We start from the raw sequence: 27,643 nt of genomic DNA, 5'->3' as shown, positions 1-27,643 counted from the left end.
CCACACATTTTATTGATACTCTAAGCATTTATCTATTATTACTACTTTTTTTACATGTTGGACTGCTTTCTGTGGATGCATTCTAATAATAATAGTAAGAATAACTATTCCTATTACTGCAAGACATTGTACTAGCTGCTTTATATACATCTTTCATAATTTTCATGCGTTAGGTAAAATTCAGATTCTAGTTCCACTTCATAATTAAGATAATTCTAAACTCTTCCAAGGTCATATGGCTGAAAAGTGAGTGGTTGAAGATTCCCACCCAGGTCTTCCTACTATGTATTTTTTTTTTCAATCTGAGCAGAATTACTGTTAGTACGTGTAAATACAGTTAAGGCACTTGGTATAAATAACCTGCAGTGTAATTTATACATTATACTTGGTATAATTCATCCTGTGGTGCAATAGCTTCTGAAGCCCATGAATTTGTCCTTTAAGAATGAGCAGGACATTCTCATCAGAGGCGATAAACACACTATCAGTCACGCCCACATCAGTTACGCGTCACTGTAAGTTCATCGTTTTCTTGATCCCTCCAGGCTACTGTGTTCCCTTCTTTCCCTGGAAGTCCACTGCTGTTTCCTCCAAATGAACTCCAGCATGGTTTTTCTAAAACCCCAGTCCAACCCTGTCACCTGCCCATTTAATGGTAGCCTTGACTACCCATCTCCTCTACTACAAAGACCATGACTATCCCTGGTCTTTCAGCCCTTCCCATTCTAATTCCAATAAACCATTTAGCTACATGCCTCTGCACCGCTCCTAAACTGCCACTACTGGAGCCACGGTGAGTTACTAGAAATTTCAGGACATCCCACCCCTTTGTTTTTGCACGTTCTCTGCCTGAAATGCCAACAACAATCTCTTATTCATGGTATTTTTATGACTTGTAGAACATTTTCAAGGCCTATGAAGACAGGAAATATATTTTCAAAATCATTGTATCTCTGTACCTAGTGTCTGGCACATAGTAGGTTTCAATATATATATTTTCTCTGGGTTAATTCAAGGTAAACAAACTGCATTTTCTGGGGAAACTTCCTGAAGTCCAGGAAAAGTTGTTTCTACCTGTATGCTACCTGGATGGCCACATGGTTATGCAATGACATAGTGTCTGCCCAAGTCTTTCTCTGGGGCTAGATTCCAAGCTCTGGGTGGCAGAGAGCACATCTCACTCACACTTGGGTCCTTAACAACTAGCACAGGGCCTGGCTTACAGTAAGCCTTCATAGATTTCCTGGAATTGAGAAGATAATTCTTGGGGCATCACGTGAGCTGAGCAGGGCGTGTTCTACAGTTGAAGAAACAGGGACCCAGGGAGCAAAAAAAAGGGTCTTGACTCAATTTTCATTTGAAATCAGAGGCCCAGACAGGGCTGGAATAAGGTCTCCCAACCTCTATAGTTATAAAGCACTGTTGGTGGCCACCGAACAGAGACCACCTATGCCTTTCGGATCCCTCAACAGAGACAAGAGCACAGAAGTTTTCAAGGGATGAGCCTGGTTTAAAGGATGCTGATCAGCAGTCATGGTGACACCCTGGGGGAACACATGAATTCCCCTAGGGCCAGGGACTAAGTCCTAGGCAGGTCTGGGGAGAGAGGGATAGGGAGCTATGCTAGGAGGAGTAAGGCCACTTTTTGTCCTTTTTTTCAAACTCTGGCCCTATAATGGCCTGCTGAACAGTGTCATCTCTGGCCAACTTCCCAGGAGCTCCCTATCAGTAGAGTAGCTTGGTTGTGTGTAATTATAATTATAAATTTGCTCCAGTGGGCATAATTATAAATAACTCTCCCTTTTACTCAAGTGTCCCACTGTGGGCAATAAATTATATGGTCCCCATTCTCTCCCCCACTAGAAAGCATGCATATATGCATGGAAAACTCCAAGGGTCTGGTAACCTCCCTTTTCCCAGTCCCTTGACTTTTTTTTGAAAGTTTGTCCCCCCAACCAGATTGCTTCTGATTTACCAGGATGCATTAGGTTAAGGCCTAAAATTCAAAGCCTCTGCCTGAGTTCAAGCCCCTTTCCTGGTATGTATATTTCTGCCCAACTCAATGCACTGGGACCTCCCTAGGCATTTGAGAATAATCTGGGCTGTATGTGACGAGCAGTCCTCATTGGATTCCCAATTTTGAATGCATTTGGTCCAAGCAGGTCTGCTGCAGGGTGGGGGGCGGGAGTCCTAAGAGAAGAGGACTCAGGCAGACCAGCCCTCTGGCTGGGAGCCAGGAACACTAGCATGAGGTGTGGGCCCAAGGGTTTGTTTCACGTGGCCAAGGCCCCTCGGATATCGCAACGGGAAGGTAAGAATTAGTGTTCGGTCCGAGTCAAAAGGTGCCTTTGGCGGCTCTTCTGAAAATACTGATACCCTGGGGTGAGGGGTGAGGGAGGCGGCGGTGGTGATGGCAAGAGGACGGTGACATCAACTAAAAGCAAGCGATTTCTTTTTAAATGGCAAGGAAGGAGGGTATTGGAAAAATAAAACGAAACTAATTTCTGAAACTCCATGCAGCACCACTGATGCAAGCACGTTCTTCACAGAGAAGCGCTCCTCGCCCAGGGCGGCTTCTGAGCGGCGGTGGCCTGATGCTCAGAGAGTGCCCGATTTCGGGGAAAAGGCGCTGGGAAGATGAACTAGGTGCGGAGAAATACACTAGGCACACTGTTGGAGCTGCTCGGGGTAGACGGGTTGGTAGCTGCGGCGGGCGACTCCTGCCCAGCCGCTCGCAGCCGGGCGCGCGGTCCGGGCCCGCGGCGGCGCCCCGACCCTTCCTCCGCTCGGCCGCCGCGGAAGGATACTGCACTTTGTTTACACCCGCAGAGCCCGGGCAGGGAGCGGCGAGGCCCGCGCCCGGAGCTGTAATGGCAGTGGCCGCGGTCCGCGGGCGCTGAGCCGCCCGAGGACTGGCAGCGGCTCCGCTGATTGATGGGCGCCCGGCGCAATGAGGGGGGCCCGGGCGGGGGCGGGGCGGAGCCAGCTCTGGGCTGAGCCAGTCTCGAGTGCCGCGGGGAGGGGGTGGGGTGGCGGAGGCTCCGTGGAAATGTGTCGGTGACATTGAATGGGGGGACGGAGCGCGAGCGAGGCGCGCGCGCGCACACACGGCCCCGCTTGCTCCGAGATCCCCGGCCACGTAAGTAACTATTAATACCGCCTCGCCGGGAGATGCAGGCGTGCTGAGAGCGGGGATTGGCCTCGGGCACTGTCGGCCATCCCCTTCAATTTTAAATACACATTCCTCTCACCTCTAGGGTGGAAAGACCAAAATAAAAAAAGAAGAAAAGCCGTTGATTTTCTCCAAAACAAACCCCACCAGGCAATTTGGGTGTAGGGTAGGGGAAGAAGGACTGGTTGTAAATTATTCCGAGGAAAGATCCAGTTATCCAGCAGGAAAGGAACGCCGCGGGGTGGCTGGGCTGGGGGTGCGTCCCCTTACAGCGCCCGGAGGACCCCCGGAAGCTCTCGCCTGGGAAATCGGAGACTACAAGATCTGCCCCCACTTCTTGCTTTATTCGGGGGACTTTCTGCAGCGCGAGCGAGCGGCGGCAATATGAGCCTGTGCTGACCTCCGCCCGGTGGGCCAAGCCTTGGGCTTTGTCGCGGTACCTGCGCCTGGCCCACGCCGCAACTCTGCCCAGCTTTTGCAGTCTTTTGTTGGCAGCGCTGACCGCTCTAAGTTAAATACTCCCTTGCTATTTTTTTTTTTTTTGTCTGTTTGTTTAAATTTTGGAGATCTCTTGCGATCTTGGAAAAGCCTCAGACGCCATCTACAGTTAAAACGTAGGTAACTACTCTCTCCGGCAACCCCCCCCTTCCACGCCCCCCACCCTTTCCACCAAAAAAGGGGGTGCAGCGCGGATTCTGTCTGCCGTGCGGCGCGAGCCGGTAGACCCGTGCTTATTTCCTTTTTCTTTCTGTTTGGTTTCTAACGCTTTGAAACCCAACTGCTGCTGTGCGCTCCCCGAAGACTGAACAAACTACGGCAGGGCTCCTCCGCCCCGTCTGCGATTCGGAAGCCTGCGTGGGGATCGCTCCGGGAGACCCAGCGCGGCAGCTCCCCACCATAGCAGTCCTGCTGCTCGTCTAGATCCACGTTGGAAAGAGAGAGAGAGAAACTAAAAGTGCGGAGATTCTGCAAATCTCTGGCTCTGGGGTAACAAAAGGACCCGAGTTGCTGCCGACCGAATACCCCCGGGAGCCGGGCTCGGCGCAGACAAGGTGCCCGGCGGCGCCCATTCGGGGGCTTCTAACTCTTTATCCACATAGCCCCCTTCCGTCCCCTCCCCTCTCGTTCCCTTTTAAATCCGTGGCACGGAGGCGCCTGCAGCAGCACTCGCCAGCGACTCGGCTCTCCAGCGGGTTTTGTGTTTGTCGAGTGCGATCCCCACACTCATGAACATACACAGGTCTACCCCCATCACAATAGCAAGATATGGGAGATCGCGGAACAAAACCCAGGATTTCGAAGAGTTGTCGTCTATAAGGTCTGCCGAACCCAGCCAGAGTTTCAGCCCGAACCTCGGCTCTCCGAGCCCGCCGGAGACTCCGAACTTGTCGCATTGCGTTTCTTGCATCGGGAAATACTTATTGTTGGAACCTCTGGAGGGAGACCACGTTTTTCGTGCCGTGCATCTGCACAGTGGAGAGGAGCTGGTGTGCAAGGTAAAGAGCTGGGGTTTGGTTTTGCTTTTTGTCTTTTAAAATGATTCCCCGGCCTTTTGGAGGGGTCTGCAGGGGGCGGGAGGTCGCCAAGCCGTGGAGTCTGGCGAAGTGAGATTCGCGGGCTAATTATCCGTGGCCTCCTTAAATGGGTTTATTTATTTGTTTGTTCCTGTTCGACTAGTTGCGAAGTTTTTAGAGCGTTGCAGACAATGGGGCGGGCTGCGGCGGGGGCGTTTTGGGGAGAGCCCAGGGCGGGGAGGGCGCCGGGACTGCGCGGGGGCCACGGGCGCGCGCCCCCAAAGGCTCGTGGAGCTCCTGCGCGCGGGGCCCGGTCGCGCTGCCAGGGGGATTTCTCCCGCTGTCTAGCCCCCTCTCCTTCCAACATGGAGTAGGGAATCCCCCGCTAATTTTAAGGCACTGATGACTTGGTTCCTTTTGCAGCCATTGTTCTTAGCGTGCAGGTGTTAAACCTTTGTTCCGAAGGTGCCCTTTAAGAGACACACAAAGGTGTCCTCTCTGGCTGAGTCAGGGGCCCAGCGCGGGGAAGGAGTTTACAAAGAGCTTTTTTTCTGCCTGGAGCCTTGAAAGGAGGGAAGGGGGCGAAATCAAAGCCGCCGGCGCGCCTTTGGGTGTAGAAAATAGTGACTCCTTTGGGGTCGTTTTCTCTCATCTCCGTTTCTTCCTATCTCCAGACTTCCGTGCCTGAATAGCCCCTTGAGCCCCCCACCCCCAACGTCCTGTGCGATTTACACGCCAGCGTTTGGAGCCCCAGGGTCTCGCAGGGCTAATGCTGAGATGGGCACTTCAATTTCCTTTTTGTTTTGACCCTGAATAGTGACTAGTTTGTGTTTAAGTGTGAGTGTGTGTGTGTATCTTTGTGGGCACACACCAGGTTCCAGATCAGAGGATGAGAAGGGAATAGTTGCAAAAAAAACACAGAAAACAAAAAAAGAATACAGTAGAGCATCCTGCTCCCCAGGAATTGGACATAGGTCAAGAATTCATTGTCACTTAATTTTAGCTTTGCTCACTGCTGGTTTTTTTCTTGCTGGGGAAGGGGGTAGTGGAGTAGGGACCTTTCTTGTCTTTGAAATGGGCACCTGCACAGCTGTGTTACAGATAATGCATCACACTTACCATTAACCGCAGACTGCTTTGTTTTTTAGGGGACAGAAGTATTTCATTGTAAAAAAAGGGTTTTGTGGAGGTATCCAGTCAGTTTTGCAATTGTTCAGTTCAGACCTCAGGGGAGAATCTGAGACTTTAAATATTGCTCTCTGCTTGTTCTAAGCACTCGGTATTTTGCATGTTCTCCAAGTTATTGAGACCCAGAGCAACTGTGCCTGGTTAACCAAAATTCAGTAGGCTATTCAGAGCTGGATTGAATTCTCAGAAGACCTACAACATTGCACAATAGGGTAGTCATCCTTGGAAATGAATGAATTCCACAGAGCTGCCACTCGCATATGAAATATGCACAATCACCCAGTAGTGAGTGTTTTCATTCCTTTTACACAACTTTGGAACAGCCTTTTAATAATTTTCAAAGGCTAGAGACCCTTTTAAGTATAGTGACAAAGCACCACATTCTGCAGGAGCATCTTGCTGTTATTTCTTTGTTTAAAGGCAGAGGTGACTATGGCCCCTGTGCTTTTCTCCCTGTAGATTTTTCAAGACATAGTTCACTTTGGGCTGACCTTACAGTGTCATTGTAGACTTGCTCTCTAGTATGAAACTGTACATATAATCTACTTGTTTATTTATTGCAAAGATTGAATTAGCCCCTTACCAATTACTGTGTGGCTGCAAGTGGATTTAAAAGCAGTATCATTGTTCTGCTTGACAGAGGTCATCCCTTTAAGATACAGCAGCTTGTTTTTCTGCCTTTTAACCAGAGGTGATGTGGGTGACTTCTTCTGCAAGCATTGTTGTATGTATCCTAGGAAGCTTCAATGCGTTTTGTAAGACAGCTTCTATGAACTTACCCTCAGATATTATACTGTGGACTCTTAGCTTACAGCAATGCTCAGTGAAATCTACATATTGAATCAAGTTGCTTTTGATGTCTTAGAATATAGAGTTCTTGTCTCCTAGAAAAGTCCTTGCCAGACAGATCAAATGTAAAGATGTCACTTATTTTAGAGGGCTCTATCGAGAATTCTATAGGACACTATTTGGCAGGGGAGAGAGATTTGAGGGTCACTTAGCCAGAACAATCAAGCGTGGTTATTGTCTCCATGTGACTACTTTAAAGTAGGAAAGTGAAGAAAGGGAGTTTTAAGGGATCTTTATGGATGTAGGTAGTTACTGTGCAGATTGACACAATTACTGTCTTGGCAGAATGGGCACTTATTATGATTTTTTTTTTTGCCAATGCTATTAATGATGGCCTAATCTTACTGCTTTATCCAAACTGTCGCCTTGTATAACATAAGACTCCAAATTAAACATTTGAAAGAAGCTGGCAACCAGGCTCAGGGCTTGATTTTGCACTTGAAGGTGATGGTTTAAATGCCGATCCAAGCTCATCGATGCCCGTTATAGCTACTAATAAAAGTTTGGTTCCTACCAATTTGAGAAAACACAAGTACTTGCTTTATTCGTCATACTTTGTCCACCATCTTGGAATTTGGTCTCTTCTACAGGGGGTGGTATGGCTACATTCTGATGCTGCTGTGAGCATGTTTGATCTTTGTTTTATTTCTACGTCCATTTGGTTTTCCATCAGTGGGGCAGGATAATAGACAAAAGGTGCTTAGCAAAAATCACCTTTTATTTTTTTAAATTGCAATTTAAAGCAGGAAGTATATTATAAGTAATCATAACTCCATGAGCACAGGCGACAGAGCCTATAGCCTGGTGCTTCGGAACACATCATCCCCGTTACATAACGCAGAATGTTTACATTAGCCACTACAAAACGTTTATGGCACTCTGAAATTTTTGAGGCTTTCCCCGGTTTCTGCTGCCTGCAGTCTGGGTGTTAAAGCTGACTCAAGCATTTCAGATTCCTAATTGAACGGACCTCTGAGGTCACTGCTCGAAGGTCATCATCTGACAGTATCAGGGTGTGATTTGTGGTCTCTGGAGATGCTGAATTTTTCATTCTTAAATTCTGGGTTATAGTGGCAGCGGCTGTGCTGCTTTCCTGAGATGCCTCAATACGGTTCATTCACAATGTTACTTTGCTTTCTCACCCAGGGTTAGCGCCAGCCCTCCTGAGGTTTTTTACTATCCTATCCCTGTTTGACTCACAGATTTCTTTTATATTTTGAATTTAAGAGTGACTGAAGGCTGTGTCTCTAGTTGGGTTTTGGAAGGTCTGGGAATCCCCTGAAGATGAATCTGATACATTGTGCTTGTGTTTGAGTGTGGGCATCTCAGCTAAGAGGGGACGGAGCTTTTATCAGATTCTCATGTGGGATCTGGACCTAAAAAATCAACAGTGCTTCCAGTCAGCATCTTCAGTTTCTGAAGAGGAGGGAGGCCTGAGGACATGAGCGCTCTATCCACCTCATCCAGATTACCAGTGGCCCAGCCAGGATTAGAGCCTCGTTTTCTAGGCCAGCATATTCCCCACCACACTGCAAAACAATGGTCAAGGAGAGTATGTTCTACTTAATGACAAAGAGATTGAAGCCGCGGAATGATAGTGAACTGGCAACGTGAAGTGTTTGTTGTTTGTTGTTACCGCATTCCTGGCCTCAGATGCCCGCCCCCAGAGCACCCCCAGGCCCATGCCTTGCTCCAGCAGGACACAATGGAGTCCGCGGTCCCAAGCAGATAGTAAAACCACATTCCAAACCCAGGGATTCCTAATCCTGAACGAGGTCTTGAAATGAATGAAAGCTTTTTCTTAGAACCTCAAAAATCCTCTGTTAGTGTTCATTCCTCAGGTCTGTGTCTAAAAGGTATCGAGGGTGGATTTTCTTTTAATACCCCACAGTGAGGTGGCACTTCACAGGCTTATGCTGATTCATAGAAGATCATTGCATAACTGATTCATTGACTAGATAGCTGTGAAAGAATAGAGAAAGAAGCACGTCTGCTTTCCCAAGGACTGTGTCCAATTCCTAGCTCTGCCACTGGGGCCTTGGTTTGACTTGTTCTCTGAGCCTTAGTTTGCACATCTGTAAAATGAAGGTACTGAACTAGATAACCTTTAGGCAAAGTCTACATATTTAACCTATTAACTGCTAATATCTTGTATTGTGCTGTACAGCATAGTTGTGTAGTATAAAATATGTTGTTTACAATGGTCATCACTATATGGTGTTGATGTACATTTTTTTTTAAGTAAATAGGTCTTCTCTGAAGGTCTCTGCAGCTGGGGTGGGTCACTTAAGGATTTTGCCTTAGTTCTTCTATAAGCAGAGGTGATTGGGATAGAGAGAAAACACAGTAACATATATTGCTTGTGCAGTGGATTGCATCCTGCAAAGCACTTTTTGCCTTCATTGTCTCATATAATCTGCCCAACACTGCAAATCCAGTATCACTTACCCATTTTACATGAGGATTTGGAGGCTCAGAGAGGTCAAGCAACTTAATCAGTGCTGCACAGCTGGTAGGAGGCACAGCTGCTGTGGTCTGGAGCCAAGCTCAGCAGGCTTCCTGTCATCTCAGAAGCTCACACCTGTGGGAGGTGACTGCCTTCAGTGATCTGGTTATATGAGACACCTCTGACTCTTGGTCTTGTTAATCCTGCCCTAGGTGTTTGATATCAGCTGCTACCAGGAGTCCCTGGCCCCATGCTTTTGCCTGTCCGCCCATAGCAACATCAACCAAATCACCGAAATTATCCTGGGGGAGACCAAGGCCTATGTGTTCTTCGAGCGAAGCTATGGGGACATGCATTCCTTTGTCCGCACCTGCAAGAAGCTGAGGGAGGAGGAGGCGGCCAGACTCTTCTACCAGATCGCCTCGGCGGTGGCCCACTGCCACGACGGGGGGCTGGTGCTGCGGGATCTCAAGCTGCGGAAATTCATCTTTAAGGACGAAGAAAGGTGAGTCTCATCCCTGTCCTGACCCATGTACTCTCCCAGGCAGCTTGCTTGAGAGGTTGAGAGGTTGGAATGGACATTTTCTGCTGCCTGCTGTCCAGGTGAGGAGAAGGGGGTGCGAAGGGACAAAGGGAGGGACTAGTGCAATGTTCTAAGCACCCTTGGAAAACAAATCGGCACTATTTAAAAGGTGTTATCAAATGCTCCAAGGACAGGTGACGGGATATTCTGTGACCAGCAACTATTTTTATTTTGGTGTCATAAGTCTCTGTGACATTTTCAATGTTAGAAAGGCAAGATTGTGAAAATCCTACGTTCAGAACACTCGATGCCTGGCATCTGTCATCATTCATTCATTCATTCATTTCTCCTTCAGTAGATATTTCCTAAGTATAGATCATGTATTAATCACAGTTCTCAGCACTGCACTGTGATTATCAAGATTCATTAGCTAGCCAGCTGGGCCGGAAAGGAAGTGTTACAGGTCCTAAATGAAGTCATAGACCGGATCAGGCAGGAACTGGAGGCTGAGACATTCTTACTGGGACTTGGAGAATCAGCAAAGTTAATAGAGGAGAGGTGATTGTGGAGCCCAGACTTAAGAGATGGCAAGGTGGGAAGGACCAGCATTCCAGGTGAGGAAACAGCCAGTGCAAATGTGTGGCAATGTGAAGATCTAGGTTATTTTAGGAGACAGCTCGGCAGGATGCTGGGCATCTGCATTTCATTTATGGTTCTTCCATTAACTCATTATGTTCTAGTTAGCAGAACCCTCTGTGGCCAAGCTTTCTCTTCTAGGTAACATTGTTCAAAACTCTTTGAGGCCACTTTTTTTTCTTTTTAAGAATGTGCTTTTCCAGAGGGAGGGAGGCAACTGACTGATATTCATTGCTGACTATTCCAAGAATTGTTCTAGACTTTCTACACATATGTCATGGAATTCTCAGGACTGCCTTGGGCATCCTCATCCCCTACTAGGAGAGTGGTGGTTAGGGACATGGAGGGTCGACTGTCACAAAGCTGTTAAAGACCATCTGAATACAAGGCTAGTACATGTCATTCATTCATTCACTCAAGAAACGTTCCTGGCACAGACCATGCTGTCAAACCTTGCTGCCTTCCAGGTAGGTTGCCATCTACCTCAGTGGCCTATGGTATTCTTAGGCAATTGCTTCCAGAAGTGTGATGATATCCAAGTGGGAGAGTGCTAGTGGTGTGTGCTTTGGTCTTCCCATCTTCGTGGTTTGAGCTCGTGGGGAAGCAAATGTCTGGAAGGCATCTGGGGATTATCAAAGGTAAAGGGCCTCTGTTTACTTAACCCAAATGCAGTAATTTCATACACATTTACAATTCAGCTGAGTGCAGAGGACCACAGCTTCCTGGACTAATAGAGGTTGGTTATTCCATAATTTTACCCTTAAGTGTAAAGACGCAGGTCCTTCTCCTGGTCTTGCCATTAATATCCCTTTAGACTGGTCCCTTGCCACGGGCCTCGTATTCTTCTTCCTTTTATTGTCCTGGCTCTGTGATATTGGCCCTAATGTCTTTTGGAGTTATGACTTCAGGTGTGTGCTTCTCTGAATATTCTTACTGGAAGGTAAATACATAGTTGACTCCCAACAGAACACTGGCAAAGAGACCCTCTCTGCCTGTCTGTGTTCCACCTTCCCTGGAGATCTAACAGCTTTAATACAAAAATAAGAGATAATAGTTGATGACCTCTGTAGGCCCCTACTACATGGTTATTGTTTAACATGCCAAAGTCTCTCTGCAAATTGGAGAAGTGAGTATTATCATGTCCATTGTATAGATGAGGGCTCCAAAATGCAGGCTGGTAAAATCTCAAAGGTGCAGATAGGGAAGAGCAGAAGGAAGGACATATTCTCTATTAAGTCAACTCTCAAGAAATTCATATGCCTTCCCTAGGGAGTAAGGACAATGAATACCTTCCTCACAGGGATCTGAGGCTTTAAGACATCCTCTTTGATTGTGTCTCTTTCAAGAGGAATTCCAGGCATCAGCGGGTATGTGGAGCAGCACGTCCATGGTAAATACATATATATGAAGTGAGTTGGAGTAGGGTAGATGTCCCCTGGTCACAGAACACGGGAGGTTCCCGGGGGTCCATGCTCCAGTCCTCTCACTTCACTGCCAGGAAGCAGAGCCCCCGAAGTGAGGGTGCTTGCTCCTGCGCCCACAGCTAGCTGGAGGCAAAGAAGGGGCTCAGTCAGACCTCACATCTGCTGTTGTGGGGCTTTTCGCCCAGGCCTCTCTGGTCCTTTAGGAGATGTGTAAGAGCACCGGGGAGCACACTTTGGGAAAGTCAAAGTCCTTCATGTCCCCAGGCCTGGGGAGGGAATACCAAGATGTCAAGGTTTCTGAAATTAGGTCTCTGGGGTTGAATCCGCAGTTATGTTTGACTTTCACAAAAGAGCAAGACTCTAGAAAGAACTAGAAAGAAGTATCCCATGTGAATGTGAAAGCAGAACACCTCACTGGAGCAAATGTGTCAAAGCAAAATCTCTTCTAACTTTAAAGAGCATTTTCCTTCAGGAAAAGAAGCTGTGAGTGACTGGGAGGAGGCTGGTCGTCATCTGTCCCTGACTGAGAGCACCTGAGCTCTGCAGCCCTGCCCCAAGGGAACCTCAGGGACAGTGAGAGTTCCCTGTCTGATCGGCGAGGTGACTGAGCCGCACAGGAGTTGAGTGACCTTGCTGAAGGTCGCACAGCCAGGGTGCCGAGGGAGCTAACCTGGAATCCTTTCATTTCACTCTGGAGCTCTTCCCTGCCCCGCACCACGCTGATGCCCCTGAGGACCTGCTGTCCTGACATGACAAGTGTGTCTGGGCAGCTCAGAGAAGGTGCTTCCATTTTCAAGGACATTCTAAATGTTCTCATCAGTAGCTGATAGGAATTTTTTTTTCAGCTCCTATTGTTTTGGTTTTCAGCCTTGACTTAAGAGGTTGTGTCGTTGGGCCTATTGGGCCTATTAATTCCTCAGTGTTTCCCAGCAGCTGGGGGCGACCTAGCAGGGTCTCTCTTTGCTGGTCTGCCCAGTGGCCATCAAGGAGCATGTCCCCCGTGTATCTTGAGGGGAAGGGAGTCGGGGGCTTCACTGGGCCTGGGTTCTCAGCAGCCCCCACTTCCGGTCCTTATCAATAGGCTCTCATCAATAGATATTCCAGTAGGACTAAAGCTCTCATGACAGCCTCAAAAGTGTGCAGAAACAATGCATTGAATTTGAAAGGCTTTTGAAAAGTTAAATGGTGGCGTCTGTGCCAGTGTCTGACCTTGTAGGCGCTGGTCTTCTGGGAAAAACCATAGATGAGACGTCAGGAGGTGTTGGGTCACTAAGCTGCACGTTGCCAGGTGCTCTTCTGCACGCCAGTCTTTCTCTCCATCGGGTGCTTGTTCCTTGATGATCTCGAGAGCGAATGAAGCTGAAAGCATTACAAAGTGAAGTTGGCTGAGCCCCACCTGGTTCAGAAGGAGACCTGCCTGTGGGGTGACTGCTTATGCACAGATTTTTTTATTCCGGACCATCTGTAACTCCAAATCTGTGACCATACATGAAACCATTCCCAGGAGCTCTTACAGATATTATGCCCAGATGACACCCAGTGTCATGCTAGGTTCCTGTGCCTTCTGCCTGTGCACTGAATTAGCAGCACCTTAGATTCTTCTGCTTCTTATTTTGATTTGGGTTCTAGATTCAAATTCTGTCTCTCCCACTCCTGAGCCGCCTGATCTTGGGTAAGTCATTTAATGCTTTTGAGCTGCAGTTTCATCAAAGTAGAAATAGTAATTGCATCCCTGTAGGGTGGTTGTGACAGTCACATGAGGTGACTGGGAGATTCACCGGGTGGGTGGGGCGGCACTCACTGACGGACAGCTGGCCCCGAGGTCACTGATGACCCGCTGCCACTGTGCGTGAGCTGTTTCTGCCCCTGCTGCCTTCTCCTCCATCCCACGGCCTTTCTTGCGTTTTGAGGAATTCACACCTACCCTGGACACACCCCCTGCACCCCAAACCCTGTAGTAAAACCTGATGTGGTCTACACTAGTAGGTGGACCCTGTGGGGTGGGGCCTGGATAGAGGGCACTGCCCCGTCCCCAGAGGATGAGCTCATGTCTGCCGAACTCCCTCTCCCTGCCCTGTGGTTGGAGTGATCTGCCCGGCAGTCCAATATTGGAGGCCCCGCAGTTTGAGCCTCTGAGGGAGGCTGAGCCTGGGAGCAGGTGCTTTCCAGTCCCTGCTCCTGTGCTTCTCAGTAAACTTAACCTTGACCAGTTACCTAACTCCCTCTGCCCAGATGACCTCTGCCCAGATGACACTTTCCTCCTGGAATTAAATGAATGTATGAGAACCCAGTGCTTGGCACATAGTCAGCCCTCCGCAGGTGGCAGCTGCCGGCCTCTCCTTTTCTGAACTTAGGGGCTGGCCCCCTCGGTAGCACGGACCAGCTTGCTGACTCAGGACGCCAGGAGCCCTTTAAGCTGCTGCAACCTAGGGCTGCTGTGCGTAGCTGCCTCAGCACAGTGGGCGGGTGGGCCATTGTCCCCACAGCAATCCCTGCTTGCCAGCCATGGACCAGGCTCCTTGCCACCACCCTCCCCGCCCCCAGTCGCAGTTCCGTGTTGACATTTCATTGCACAGAAATACCCCATGTGAACTGAGAAACATGCCTCTGCACATGTTGCTTCTTTGGTTAGAAGATCTTTATCTCTTGACGTCACAGGTTTCATTTCCTCTACTCTGTGGAAGCTGATCAGTGTCTGCTGCTGCTGCAGGAGAGAAGCTGGGACCCTGTTTAGGAACCCAGCGCCCCGGGGCTTTCAGTGTAACAACCCTCCACCTGGCCAGGCGCCAGACTGCGGCTCCCTGGGGGCGGGGCCTCTCCCCTCCCCCAGCCGAGGTCAGCATTTTTTCTCAGGCAGAAGTTTCTAAGCCGGCTCTTCCTTTAGGTGTTCAGGCTGTGGCCACCTCTGCTGAGGCTTCAGTGTCTCCTGGAGGACAGAGCACAGGCACTGGAGCCCTGGAGGCCAGCCTCTTCTTTCCTTCATTGATTGTGATTTACGTTAAGTTTAGGGTCATGATGCTTTAGGAAAAGCCCGTACCTTTGCTTTGAAGGAGACAGAGCTCCTGGAATTCCCTTTTTATGTACTTCCAGCACTGCCAACCCTTGGGGAGGCTCCCCTCCTCTGACCTTTGCCGGGATGGGTAAGTGGTCCCCTCCTGCAGGCTGCACTGTCATAGCAGTCCCCCCTCTATTTTGATTGCCCTAGGCTGTTCTCGGCCCCTGCTGAACTGGGAGCTTCTTGGAGACAGAGGCTGTCTCTGTTCACTGCTCCTGGAACATGGTGGGCACTGAATGAATGAAAATCACTTTTGTTGATTAGGAGGAGCTCAGATTGGATTCTGATGACAGAATGGGAGAGAGGGTTATGTACAGATTGGTTGTGTCAAGGTCTTTGCTCAGAATGGGAGCCCCGAGGGACTAAAATTTCGGAGTCTCCCACGTTGACACCTTTTCGAAGAGAACTTCTTTCCAAGTTACACATCAGATGAGAAATCCACCCATCATCCCCATTTTGATTTACTGATTTACGCAAAAGTGACATTCACTTCATATACCGTTACCAGTGTCTGTGGTGGGGTGTCATTTCATGTATGAAGTGTTTCTGTGATCACAGTGGGCTTCTCAGGGTTCTGTGCTTAGAAGTACAGTAAACCGTAGTGCCCTTCAGCGGATTTTCTGGCTGGGCTGTTTACTATTTGTATTTAATAAATCAGCTGGTGGGCTTGATGCGGGCCCGGAGAAAATGAAGCCGAGGGGTGCAGTGGTATAATTCTGATTCCTCCACAGGTCATTTGACCTTGGCTTACCTTCTCTAATGTGGGTTGCAGATGATGGACCTAAAGTACCCAGCACAGCGCAGTGCCAGGTGCACTGCAGAGACTCAAAAAGGTAGCTGTCTGGGTTGCTCTTGACTGTCATCTGATGGCTGTGGGCCGCATAACCTAACAACCTGGAGATTCATTTATTTGTCCAATGTTTATTGAGCATCAGTTATGTGTCAAACACTATTTTAGGTGCTAGAGATATTGCGGTACCAAATGAAATGGAAACCCTGCCCTCATGGTACTTACTTTGGTGAAATAATATCTAGCATCCACCATTTATCAGGTCCTGCTCTAACTACAACACTTAAATTAATGAATTAAGTCCTAACTAACTACTGTATTTACATTATCCAGTTTAAACTAGTAAGGTGATGATGTTATCACCATTGTACAGAGGAGGAAACTGAGGCTCAGGGTCTCACGGTTCATCAGTGGAAGCCCCTGGGGTTTATACAAAGGACCCCTGACTCCTGAGCCTCATCCCTGAAATTGCACATGGACTCCAGGAAATGGACACCAGGTAGAATACACCCGTGTCCAGCCCAGAGGAGGAGTTTCCGCGTGCAGTTAGGCGAGAAGCCAACAGCTTAGGACTAACCGGCGCAGTCTGAGTGAAGCCCAGTATGCGGAGCAGCCCTGGCATTGCAGACTGGGCCACCAGGCAGTCAACCCTGCAGACACTATTACATCCTGCTGCTCCATTTTATGAATTGGGTTTTTTTTCCTCTGTAAAATGGGGTCTATTTACCCTTCTGTCCTGTTAAGTATTTAATGAGTGTATGGTGATCAACTTAATGGGTGTATGAACATCCCCTTATGACCTGCAGGCATAAATATTGTAAGAAAAATCCCTTAGATATATCAATGGTAGAAGGCAGTGGATGGAAACACACTGTAAATGTCCTTTACCCCGCACTCTTGGGAATGTCTGTAAACCATGTTACAGTGTCCAGAAATTTGAAATTTTTCTGGACACTAGACACTAGACATGGAGTTTCTTAAGCAGAATCATTCCTGTATACTCTGAACCCTAGACAGCATGTTGGAGGTGGGGGCATCTTAGATATGGGAGCCACACTAGCTTGCAAACATTATTAGGCGTCCACTTTGCACTACGTCCAGTGTTAGGTATTAGGGGTGCAAGAACCAATGCTGGAGAATCCTTGCTAATGGGAGACACAGTGTAACAGCTTTAATACCATGTTAGAGAGGATGGGTGTGCATTAGAGAGCTGTTTGGGAGCAGGAAGAGAATATTCCTGCAGTGGAGAGGGGCATGGAGAATGATTGCTTCGGGACAGAGATGGGCTCCTTCTCCGGTTGGTCTGAGTGATGTAGGAGGGAAAGTGGGGTGGAGGGAGCTTCGAAAGGTGTGAGCAAAGGCCAGAAGGCCCGAACAAGCTGTGTGTGGCGGGGGGCGTGCTGGTGGAGGCGCTGTCAGGACAGAGGTGAGGCTGAAGAGGAAACAGGGGTCTAGGGCTTTGGATACATGCATGTGACCTTGAACTTGACCTGAAAACCAGGAGCCATTGAAGGGTTCTTCTAAACAGGGTGGGGACAGGGTCAAGGGTGTGTGAAGAATGGACTAGGGATAGGTGCCCACCTTGGGATGCTGAAGCTCAACCAGGACTCAGCCACTGGCATTGAGGGGGTAGCCAAGAGGGGGATTTAAACCCAATCCTTTCTCTTTGTAGCCCTTTTCCAAAGTCCTGTAACAGCCCCAAGAGCAGCCCCCAGGTTTCCTGACTCCCCAGACCTGTTGAGTATGTGCCTGGCCATCTTGGGGAGTCCTAGTTCAGGGCTCTCTGCCGAGTTGGAGCCTCCCTGTCCAGTCCTGTATATGGACCCTGCTCACAATGCTCCCTGGGGTGGCAGGGCCCAAGGGTATGGCCTGAACCCTGCTCCCATCCCACCAATGGGACATGGATAGAATGTTCTGGACCCTGACCGCCTAAGCAGCAAGGCAGGAGTGGCACCTTGGGGCGTGCCGGGCTCTCCCTGGAAGAATCCAGGCTAGGCGAGCCCTGGACAGCACTCTCCAGCACTGAGGGGTAGGTGGCCTGTGGAAGCGTTTCTGAGAAGCCAGTCGATGGACTTGGGAAGCGGGGATCCCTTAGGATCCAGGTGTAAATGCAGGGGAGTGAGGCGTGAATGGAGCACCAATGAGGAGCCTGGAGCTGCAGGTCCCGTCTGTTCCTACGGAGATGGCAGGCTGCACCCCGCATGGAGGTGGAATGACTTCCCTGATTCCCCAGCGGCCATGGTTGTCAGGGCGTGGATCCGTGCATGCCAGCAGGCAGTGCAGAGGCTCCGGTTATGGCAGGGCAGCCAGAGCTGCAGATGCCTGAGTGCTTCATCAGATGGTTTTCTCATCCCAACTATTTCCTAGCAAGTTACTCTTATCTTTCTAAGCTGCACTTTTCTTATACATCAAACTAGTACAGGACTGTCACCTCCCTGACTGTGGAGTAGTGGAAGGTAGCCAGGGGATACCCCACCTTGTAGAACTCAACCGCCCCTCCCTGTGCCCACTCCCCGTAGGCTTCTCTCACCCTGGCTTGACCCTTCCTGGGGTACCTGCGGCTTTCCTGCTAACTTGTGAGCCATTGGACCTAGGTGTTGGGTCTGCTCACTGATGCTACAGAACCTGGAGTCTCGGTGGCTCTCAGAGGTGACTGTTGGAAAAATCTGTGCACATAGGAGACAGAAGTAAAGAAGTGATGGTGTACTTGGGGAGCTCAGCACCTGTGGAGTCCCCGTGGCTGCAGCCGCCCCAGGTGGAACTCTTGCTTTCACAATGGGACTGGCAGCCAGAAGTAGCTTTGCAGTAGTGGGCAGAGCAAGGCCCGACCTGGCTGCAGCTGACCTTTCTCACTTGACCCATTGCCTGCTTGGACCCACCCCGTGGAATGGCCTTCAATGACTTATGTGGATTCTACTGACCTCAGGCTACCGGACTTCCCGTCCTGGCCAGACCCACTTTGTCTGGCTGAACTCCCGGGCCGGGCCTCACCCTGGCCCACCCTGTCCTGATCTCTTCCTGCTGAGAGCCTGGGGTTGCTGTTTAAAGGTTTAAAAGCAAAGCATGATTTTCTTGTGTAGGCCAGTTTTTATGTTTTGAGTGGAGCACTAAATTTGAAGGTTGGAAACCTGGGTTTGAATCCCAGCTGTGCCACTCACTAGCTAGGCAGCCTTGGACAATTCACATTCATCTTCTGTGCCTCCATTTCTTCATCTAGGAAATGGGCACCTGCAGCCACCTCTCTCTACCTTATGAGCTGTAGCAATCAGATCATGTATGTGGTGGTTTTGTATGTGATCTAGTGCTGAATAGTCCTGGGTCCATGTTTTTCTGCATAAACCCAGGGTTAAAAGTCTGTTTTGGATGCTAAGTAAATATGTAATATTGGTGCCAGGATGTATTTTGGAAAGGGCACATGTAGAATCATCCTGACGTGGATTCAGACCTCAGTTTTCCCAATTACCCTGAATATGACTGAGGACATTTAATTCGCTGTGCCTCAGTTTCCTTACTGTTTGGGAAGTTTGTACATGCCATAATATTTGCTTTTCAGTTTTGTCATGAGAAATAGAGATGTAGACTGAAAAAAGTCCCAACCTTCAGTAGATGATGAGTTCACGGTTGCTATTGTTGCTACTCTGTTTATCATTGTAAGGATGTCCTATCGGAAGGGTTGCAGTCCCTATAGTTTAAGAATTAAAACTTAAAATCAGCAAGCCAGAAGAGACCTTTTCAGGCTTTGTAGCCATTTGTTCTCATTTTACAGAAGGGAAACTGAGGCTGGAAGAGCCTGTGGTCACATGCTCATGGGACTTAGTGGCCCACAAGGAGCCACTCTAGCCTGTGCTCAGTGGGTGGGGCGTGGGGGCTTCTGAGGCCAGTGGGCACTGCTCCACGGAGGCGGAGGTGGAGGCAGAGGCGGAGGCGGGGAGTGGAACCACATCCTGCTGGTTCTGGCTTCCAAACCTGGCTGGGGATCCTGTGACACCAGGCCTGGCACCGGGCTGGGTGGCACTGAGTACGCAGGCTGCCCCGCATGAGCCTTGTTCATTCAGAGGTTGAACAAAGCAAGCTGGTTGGTCCCTGCCTATGCCAGGGCAGGTTGCAAAATGCACACAAGGAAGTGACTCCTTGGCCAACTCAGTCCCTTGCCATGTGCATGGCTCTTGCCTCTGAGGAGCTGCAGGAGATAACCACTGTCATTTACAGCTTTTTGGTCACAGAAATTCTGCACCGTTCCCCCTGTAACTTTTGGGAATCTCCATTCTTTATGTGCTATTTCTAGTCCCACCACCTCCATGAAGCTCATCCTGATTACCTTAGCCTGGACTGAATAAAGTGAGAGGAGTGATCAGGGCACATTTGGAGGAAGAACATTCTAGGCAGGGGTAAAAACAAACGCAAACTTCACAGGGAGGAACATGGGCACAGAATTTGGATCTGCCTGAGGCTTGGTTGTCTGTTTTTCCTTCTAGGATCTGGAGTAGAAGGGAGGGACCTTATGTTAAGAATAAGATGAATTAAAGTTGCTGCCATTTTTGCAGACCTGTTATGCTAGGCTGCTCAGGAGATACTGTACTTGCACTGTCTGATTTAACCCACAAAAACCAAGATGGGTATTACTTGTCATGTCCTTATCCCCAGCACCTAGTTTAAATACCGGAATGATCAGTGGAACCTTCGAATTACTAGGGCCACCGATGCTTCCTCTGAGTTTTATGAAAATTGATTCTTTTGCCTGGAATTTCATAATCTCCAGACTGTTCAGGAGATATGAGAAGGTCAAAGACTGTTGATTCACTTCCTCCCATTCCGACACGGGCAGGTGCTCCACCACACACGCCCCCTGAGCTCTCTTGAGAGGAGAGGCTGGTAGCTCTGTTTTCTAGTGCAGGGGGCCAAGCCCGACCTTCCCTGGGTGAGTCCCTGGGGACTGGACTGGAACTCCAGCCCGGCCGTGGGTCCAGACGTGTGTACACCCGGAAAGGTCCTTGTTACGAGACATAATCCAGACCACTCGCCTTGACCCTTGCCTAGGGGTGACATAAACAAGTTCAGGATGTTCTGAGAAGGAGGCATGGTCAGGAGAATGCTGTGTTTCTGCCTCATCTTTTTCTAGGCTTTTCTTTCCTTTCTCCCCTGCCCTGCTTGGGAAGCATGTACTCCTACAGAGAAGGAGCAGGCTCCCTCTCCAAAGGCCAGCTCTCTTTGGCCCTTGGGGGGCGCGTGTGCTGCCCACTTCGAGGGGGCCTGGCTGGCTGAGCCACCCTGGGTGTGGTTTCCTCCATCAGGTACTCACGTGGGTGGGATAGGCCTGAGAGCTGGTTGCTCATGGCCCAGAGAATGGTGTGCATGCAGCCCCTAGCTAGCCTGGCTGGCCACATGAGCTCACCTACCCTCTTTGAGCATTATGCTCAGGGTCCCCATGAAGGAATTCCTGCCTTGGAAGTTGATCTTACACACTTCAGAGGGAAAATACACATGCGGATACCTAGCACATGTCAGGTACACAGAGGATACCTGACATTTGCTACTTGGTAATTTGCAAAGCCAGAATTGGAGCCCGGGTCTCTGACATCAGGACTCGGAACTGGACTGGTTGCCGTGTGGCTGCTGTGCTGCAAGATATGCTGCACCGAACGTGACAAGCAGGTCCAGACCCTCACCAGCGGGAAGCCAGCCCCAGAAGGAAGGAAGGAGGAGGAACCGGCGGGTGGATTAGCTCGGGGGCGGCTGAGCGGGAAGCAAGTGGGGCCGTACTCCCCCGTCACGCACAGATTCACTCAGGTGTTTGCATGGCTACGGAGTCCTTGTCTTGAGTAGCAGAACAGGGATGAACTCAGGGGGTTCAGTGACAAGATGGAGCCCTTGACCATTTTCTAAGGCCCAATCCTGGGGTCTGGAGAAGGATTCCAGCAGAGAGGTTAGGATGAAAGTGGGGTCACTGCTGCCCAGCGGGAGGGGTAATGGGGAAGGAGAGTCAGAATCTAGGGCTGTGGCCGGGAAAGGGAGAAGGGTGGAAGGGGCTTTGGGTGGGGCTTAGCATAAAGAGCTCGAGTGGGGGCCGTCTGTCCCCTGAGACAGCTGAGCCAGCGGCTGTCAGCGTCCCTGACATCACAGCTGCCTGCCACCCACGCCTGGCAGGTCCCTGGGGCCTTGTCATTTGCAAAGCCTGTCCCCCACAGAGCCCTCCCTTGACTGCCCCTTGGTCTGGGCCTGGTAGGCAGAGCAGGGTCTGGGAGTTGTTCTTTAAAGGTGAGCACAAGCTCCACGGGTCACCATGTGACTGTCCTTCACTTTCGGATCGAGTGTCTGCCATGGGCCAGGTGCTGGGCTCGGGGCTGGAGGTACAGCAGTGAGCACAGGTGTGGTGCTCTCTCCACACAGAGTGGCACCAGCCACCTGCCCACGAGATCCTGGTGGTGGGGAATGAGGTGATCACCCTGAAACGACCACCAGAGTCATACCTAGCGTAGACCTGCAGGCCTGAATGCATGTAAATGCATAGGATTCCAGGGGGTGAGGGGGTGAGGCGTAGGGGGCAGGGGTGCTACTTTATATAGGATGGTCAGGCAAGGTCTCTTTAATGAAGTTCACTTGAGCAGAGTCCTGAAAAAGCAGGAGTGAGTTGTATGCATATCTAGAGGAAGGCCTTTCTGCACAGGGGGCTGGGGAGCACATGTGCAAAGGCCCTCGGGCGGACTTGGTCAGTCAGTGTATTCGAGGAACAGTGGAGAGGCTGAAACGGAGCACGGTGAAGATGTGGTTGACGGGCCTGGGGGTTATCTTGAAGTTGTGGTGAAAGCACTGGGGTGAGCTGAGGCCCCACCAGAGGGATCTGGCAGAGGAAGCCAACCCCAAACCTGAGTCTGCCAATTTCAAGTCTAGTGCCCGTTCCACTGAACCGCCCCTTGTCACCCAGCTGGGAGGGCTTTATTTTGCCACTCTGTCATTATTGCCATAGCTACTGTGCTGCCATGGCAGTGAACTTGGAGGTGAGAGGTCCTGCAGGAGCTGCTGCTGGGGGAGGGCGGGGGGAGGAAGCTGTTGGGAGAAACTGCTCGTGCCTGTGGTTTGTGCCCCCCACCCCCTCAGGTTTCACTGAGTCACCTCCAATCCCAGAACATCTAGAGAGGCTGGGGTGGGTCAGCACCACCTGCCACCTTAGATTAGAAAAAGGAAAAGGAAGAGCGACTGGATTTTAATCGGCCTAAGTTCAGATTAGCACACCTAGACCCTTCCTGTTTTTACGGATCATTAGCTATAGGGGAGAAGAGGAGCACGTGTGCCGCAAATTGTAAGAGAATACGGGGAGCACATAAAAAAGATACGCTGCTATAGACGAGAGGATCTCAGCGTGTTAAGGCTGTTACACTTTAAGGCTGTCTTGTCCAGACTGACGCACAACAGTGTATGTACTTAATGCTATTGGGCTGAACACTAAAAATGGTTAAAATGGGAAAGTGTATCTTACATATATTGTACCACCACCACCACCACAAGACTGCCTTGTCCAACACTCCTGTTTAAGGTGGAGAAACAGAGACTGAGGGACTCACCCACAGCCACACAGCAGGTGGGAGATGTAGTCTGGCCTGCTGTCAGCGCCCCCAGCTCCTCCTCAGCACCTTTGCAGGGGCCACACCATTTCTGGCTCATGGGCAGAAGTGAGTGAAGGGAAGCAGGTCTTCGGAACTCCTGTAATCCAAATGTGAGATGGAGGAACCAGCCCCAGATTTGATGAGACCTGCTACAGCACGCTCCCCACGGCTCTCCTTGTTTCATGAGAGCCCCACCGCCTGTCCACGGCTCTCTGAGTAGCTGTGGTGGTCATCCTGGGAGGCTCGAGGAAGAGAAACTGCAGTGGATAGTCTGAGCTCAAGCTGTGACCTGGGCTAAGACCCCACTGGGGCTTTTCCAAACACTTGTTCTTTGCTACTTTGAGCCTGGTGACATCTCAGGGCAGCAGGATAGGTGCCTCACTGGGCACTTCCAAGGTGGAGGAAGCAGCTGATGCAAAAGATGCAGACCTTGTAGGTGCTACCATGAGGTCGTAACCCCAGCCCCAGCCCCCTCCCTGTCCCGTTTCCCTTAGAGGCAAGCCTCAAGCAGTGCAGTGTAATGGGATTCACTGAGTTTAGGGATCTAGATCTAGATCTGACGTCTAGAAGGGGCTCGGTAGGTAAGGTTTGTCTGTTCAAGTGACTGAATGGGCCCCTGCATTGGCAGTGTTCTGCCAGGGGAGTAGAGGAAGATTCCAGTCTTAAGCACCCACAGGTAGTATTTTCTAACTTTCCATCCAAAGGCGTTACCTGTTTCCTCAGCAGGGCAAGGAAGCAGGAGTTCTCAGAAGGCCCCTGGGCAGGAGCTTGGTGTGCTGGGTAGGGATCAGCCCTCAGTCTTGGAATGCGTCACTTTGTGTCCTGGTTCTCAGCTCCATTCCCTGGAAACTAGGTACAGTTATAAGGATGGAACTCATTTCCAAAAGTATTTACTAAGCATGTATTTGTTTTATACCCTGTGATGATATCAAGTCCTACCATGTAAAGATGAGTGCCAGGGACTCAGAACTTAGTGTGGGGTTTCTCCACCCGTCTCCCCCAGCACACCCAGGAGATTGCAGCATTCCTGCCAGCCAGCTCAGTGGTCCTGACATGGCGGGGGGCGGGGGTGGGGGAGATTGCCACACACACCCATGTGAGAAATCACAAGCACATATGCAGTGGCACAGGTAGAGGAGACAGGTAAACAAGTCAGGTAGGGACCAGGTCATGGACCAGGCCCTGGGTGTGTGATGGGCAGGACAGGAGGCAACTTGAGTACAAAATCTTGGAAGGAAGATAGGCTTGCTGGGAGGATGTTGGCCTTGGAAGGGCAGGAGATGGGCATGTATTCATGTTGGAATATTCCCTGGTTCTGCCTGTGTCTTACACAGAGGCAGCTCAGTATAGTGGAAGGAGCAACACGGTTGACTTAGGAAGGTATGGGTTTTCACAGCTAAGAGACTGGAAAAGTTTCTTAAACTCTTTGAGCCTCAATGTTCTTATTAGTAAGATGGGTTTGTGCAATCCTCCATGTCTACCAAAAGGAGTGTTGTGAAGCCGAAATGCAATGAGGAGAGGTTCCTCACAGACTGTGTTATATCATGTGAGCCAAAAGTTTGCCAGAAGTTGTAGATAGAGCTGCTGGTTGGTCCTGTGCTCAAATTCTGTGAATCTCTGTCATTACCCAGATGTGACTGAGAAAATTAATCTCTTTCCCTCCTCACTAAGATGGGGTGACAAAAACGTTATTTATGGTTTTTTTACTTGCTGAAGGCTTGAGGTCCCTAATGGATCCCAAACTTCATGCAAAGTCCCAAATGTCATGTGCTGTGTCCCCAGCGCTGGAATAGTGTCTGGTACCTAGAAGGTGCTGAGGAAGTAAGGTTTGTCTGGCCAAGTGAATGAATGGGTGAATGAATGAGGAGTCCGGGAACATTAAAGCAGGAGCAGCGCTATCGAGACGGAGCTCACGTCTTCCTCCTTCTTGCAGGACTCGGGTCAAGCTGGAAAGCCTGGAGGATGCCTACATTCTGCGGGGAGGCGACGACTCCCTCTCCGACAAGCATGGCTGCCCCGCGTACGTGAGCCCGGAGATCCTGAACACCAGCGGCAGCTACTCGGGCAAAGCGGCCGACGTGTGGAGCCTGGGCGTGATGCTCTACACCATGCTGGTAGGGCGGTACCCTTTCCATGACATTGAGCCCAGTTCCCTGTTCAGCAAGATCCGGCGTGGCCAGTTCAACATTCCAGAGACCCTGTCACCCAAGGCCAAGTGCCTCATCCGAAGCATCCTGCGGCGGGAGCCCTCAGAGCGGCTGACCTCGCAGGAAATTCTGGACCATCCTTGGTTTTCTACAGATTTTAGCGTCTCGAATTCAGGATATGGTGCTAAGGAAGTGTCTGATCAGCTGGTGCCGGACGTCAACATGGAAGAGAACTTGGACCCTTTCTTTAACTGAGCTCATGCCTCACGGGGACCGAGCAAGTACCAGGAGTGGGAGGGGAGCAGAAGGGAGTTCTTCCAGGAAACACGTATCACCTGGCGTGGCAGCAACAAGGACACTGACACTCACACGGTTCTTGGTTCAAAGAAGGAAAACCTTCAAGGAGCTGACTGAACATGTAGCATGGGGACAAGAGTTATGGGACAGGGGTCGGGACCCGGGTCTGGTTGGCTGGATGGGAGCCTCCTGAAGCTTCTCCTCCTTGATGTAGACCCCGGAGGCCACCCATCAATTGGGCCATTTCCACCTACCCCACTTTCCGTTTTGTTCAAAAATAGCTACAGACCCTGACAGAATCAGAACTCTCTGCCTCAAACACACATCTTGGCATCGCACTGTTAGCGTTTAACTTCTTGTTATGATTCAGGGAAGGTACAATTGGCCAAGGATTTTTTTTTTTCCGTTTCAAATAAGCCAACCACCTGTCTGATAATTAATGGGGTTCATTAAAAAAAAAAATTCGGTGCACACAGACCGACATGAAACCTGGGTGCTAAACTAAAAGGAAATAAAAATCCAGTTTGTGTCTCTTAATTGCGCTCTTCAACTCATTTCTTCGAAATAAACCATTTAATAGCCTGGTCAGGAAATGACAGGTCAATGCTTTGCTCCCTGAAGGGGGGGAAAAAGAATCTGTCATTTAACGAGATATTCTGTTTTGTGTCAAATGGTTTGTGGCAAGAAGCTATGAGAAGTCAAACTTCTAGATGCATTTTTTACTGCTATCGTAGTTTAAAGAAAGGAAAGAAGGGCAGAAAAAGAAAAAAGAGAAATTGAACTCAAGTTTTTCCTTTGAGTGGCAAGGGCTGCCGAGACGAAAGCAGCGGCTTGAGAGAGTGGGGCACTGCAACATCGCTTTCAACATTCTGTCTTTGTTTTACTGAAAACTAGTGAAACAAAGCAGGTTGTCCCACATGTATAAAATACAGGGCAGCTATTTAGTTTTCCTTACGAAGAATGATTCTTTTGGCTTCGGAGGCCCTCTGGTTTGGACAAAAACCCTCAGTAGAGACAAGTGGGAAGGAAAACAAGCTGAAAGCTGGGGCGATATAAATAAAAACAGCTCTCTATCCCAATACGCACCTTTGTATTTTCAAGAACTGTTCTATTTATTAAGGAAAATGTCACATTGTGATGTATTAAGCCAGTACTTCAATTACGGGTTGACTTGGGGTGACATGTTACATGCTGTAGTTAACATTTATATATATATTTTTTTCTTGTTTGAGTATTTCTGTCCCTGAAATAATCTCTTCTTTGGCTTTCCTAGATAGCTTGATTTGATTTCGAGTGGCAAATGTTTTCTTCTTACGGCTTTTCTATTGCTGTATGATACAGAACTCTTTTGGCATAAATATTTGTGTTTCCAGTACCTCAGTTGGATTTTACTGCCTGTACACGTTTTGTGAAATGGTCATGTTTTTGGGTAGGTAACACGTGGACTCTAGGATGTAAATGTTACTTGAATCTGTGCTTCACTAGAATATGTGGCATGTATGTGCAGACCCTGGATGTTTCTGCCTGCTCAGCAGGAGCCCGGCCTTCGCATTCCCAGGAGGGCGGCTGAACCGTTTCAGAGTCGGGAGACAAGGCGGCCATGGATTTGCCCATGATTCTGTTTTGATAATGGCAAATGTAAAGGAGAGAGGTTTTTTTACATTCTGAAGATGGTGCTGTGTCAAGAAGGACCTGTTTTTCTCCCCTCTCCCCTATTTTTTAACTATCCGGTAGGAGGAAAGAGCGGTGACATGCATGGTGGGGATCCATGGCCTCTGGTGCTTTGTCCTGTATTTGGTTGAATGTTTTTGTCCTAATCTCTTCAATCAATAAAATTGTGCGTATTTAACTAAAATTCTGGCGTTCTGCAAATGCTGATTCTCTCCCATCTGTGGTTTGTGGGCACCGCCTGCCCCCCAGCCAGGAACTCATCCATTGTCTGAGGTCTTCACTCTTTTAAGAGCACTGCTACTATGTACACAAAACAAAAGCTATGTGTGT

The 27,643-nt window shown here is 49.5% G+C and overlaps 1 protein-coding gene across 3 annotated transcripts; it reads left to right on the top strand.

Annotated features, from left to right (window-relative positions):
* Positions 1 to 3,001: 3,001 nt before the first annotated feature.
* TRIB2 (tribbles pseudokinase 2) lies at positions 3,002 to 27,497 on the top strand. 3 transcript variants are annotated; one of them, XM_037026498.2, is made up of 4 exons: positions 3,002 to 3,139; positions 3,258 to 4,668; positions 9,382 to 9,674; positions 25,132 to 27,497. In XM_037026498.2, exons 2-4 carry the CDS (start codon positions 4,399 to 4,401, stop codon positions 25,598 to 25,600), a joined length of 1,032 nt encoding a protein of 343 aa, XP_036882393.1. In that variant the 5' UTR covers positions 3,002 to 3,139; positions 3,258 to 4,398; the 3' UTR covers positions 25,601 to 27,497. The 3 variants fall into 3 exon arrangements, with proteins under 3 accessions (XP_036882393.1, XP_017507328.1, XP_017507327.1); XM_017651839.3 differs by having other exon boundaries at positions 3,046 to 3,786; positions 3,974 to 4,668; XM_017651838.3 differs by having other exon boundaries at positions 3,046 to 4,668.
* The last annotated feature ends 146 nt before the right edge of the window (positions 27,498 to 27,643 follow it).

This window comes from Manis javanica, chromosome 1 (assembly GCF_040802235.1).
Source record: "Manis javanica isolate MJ-LG chromosome 1, MJ_LKY, whole genome shotgun sequence".
NCBI classification, from domain to species: Eukaryota; Metazoa; Chordata; class Mammalia; order Pholidota; family Manidae; genus Manis; species Manis javanica.
This window is presented reverse-complemented; position numbering and strand designations above follow the sequence as displayed.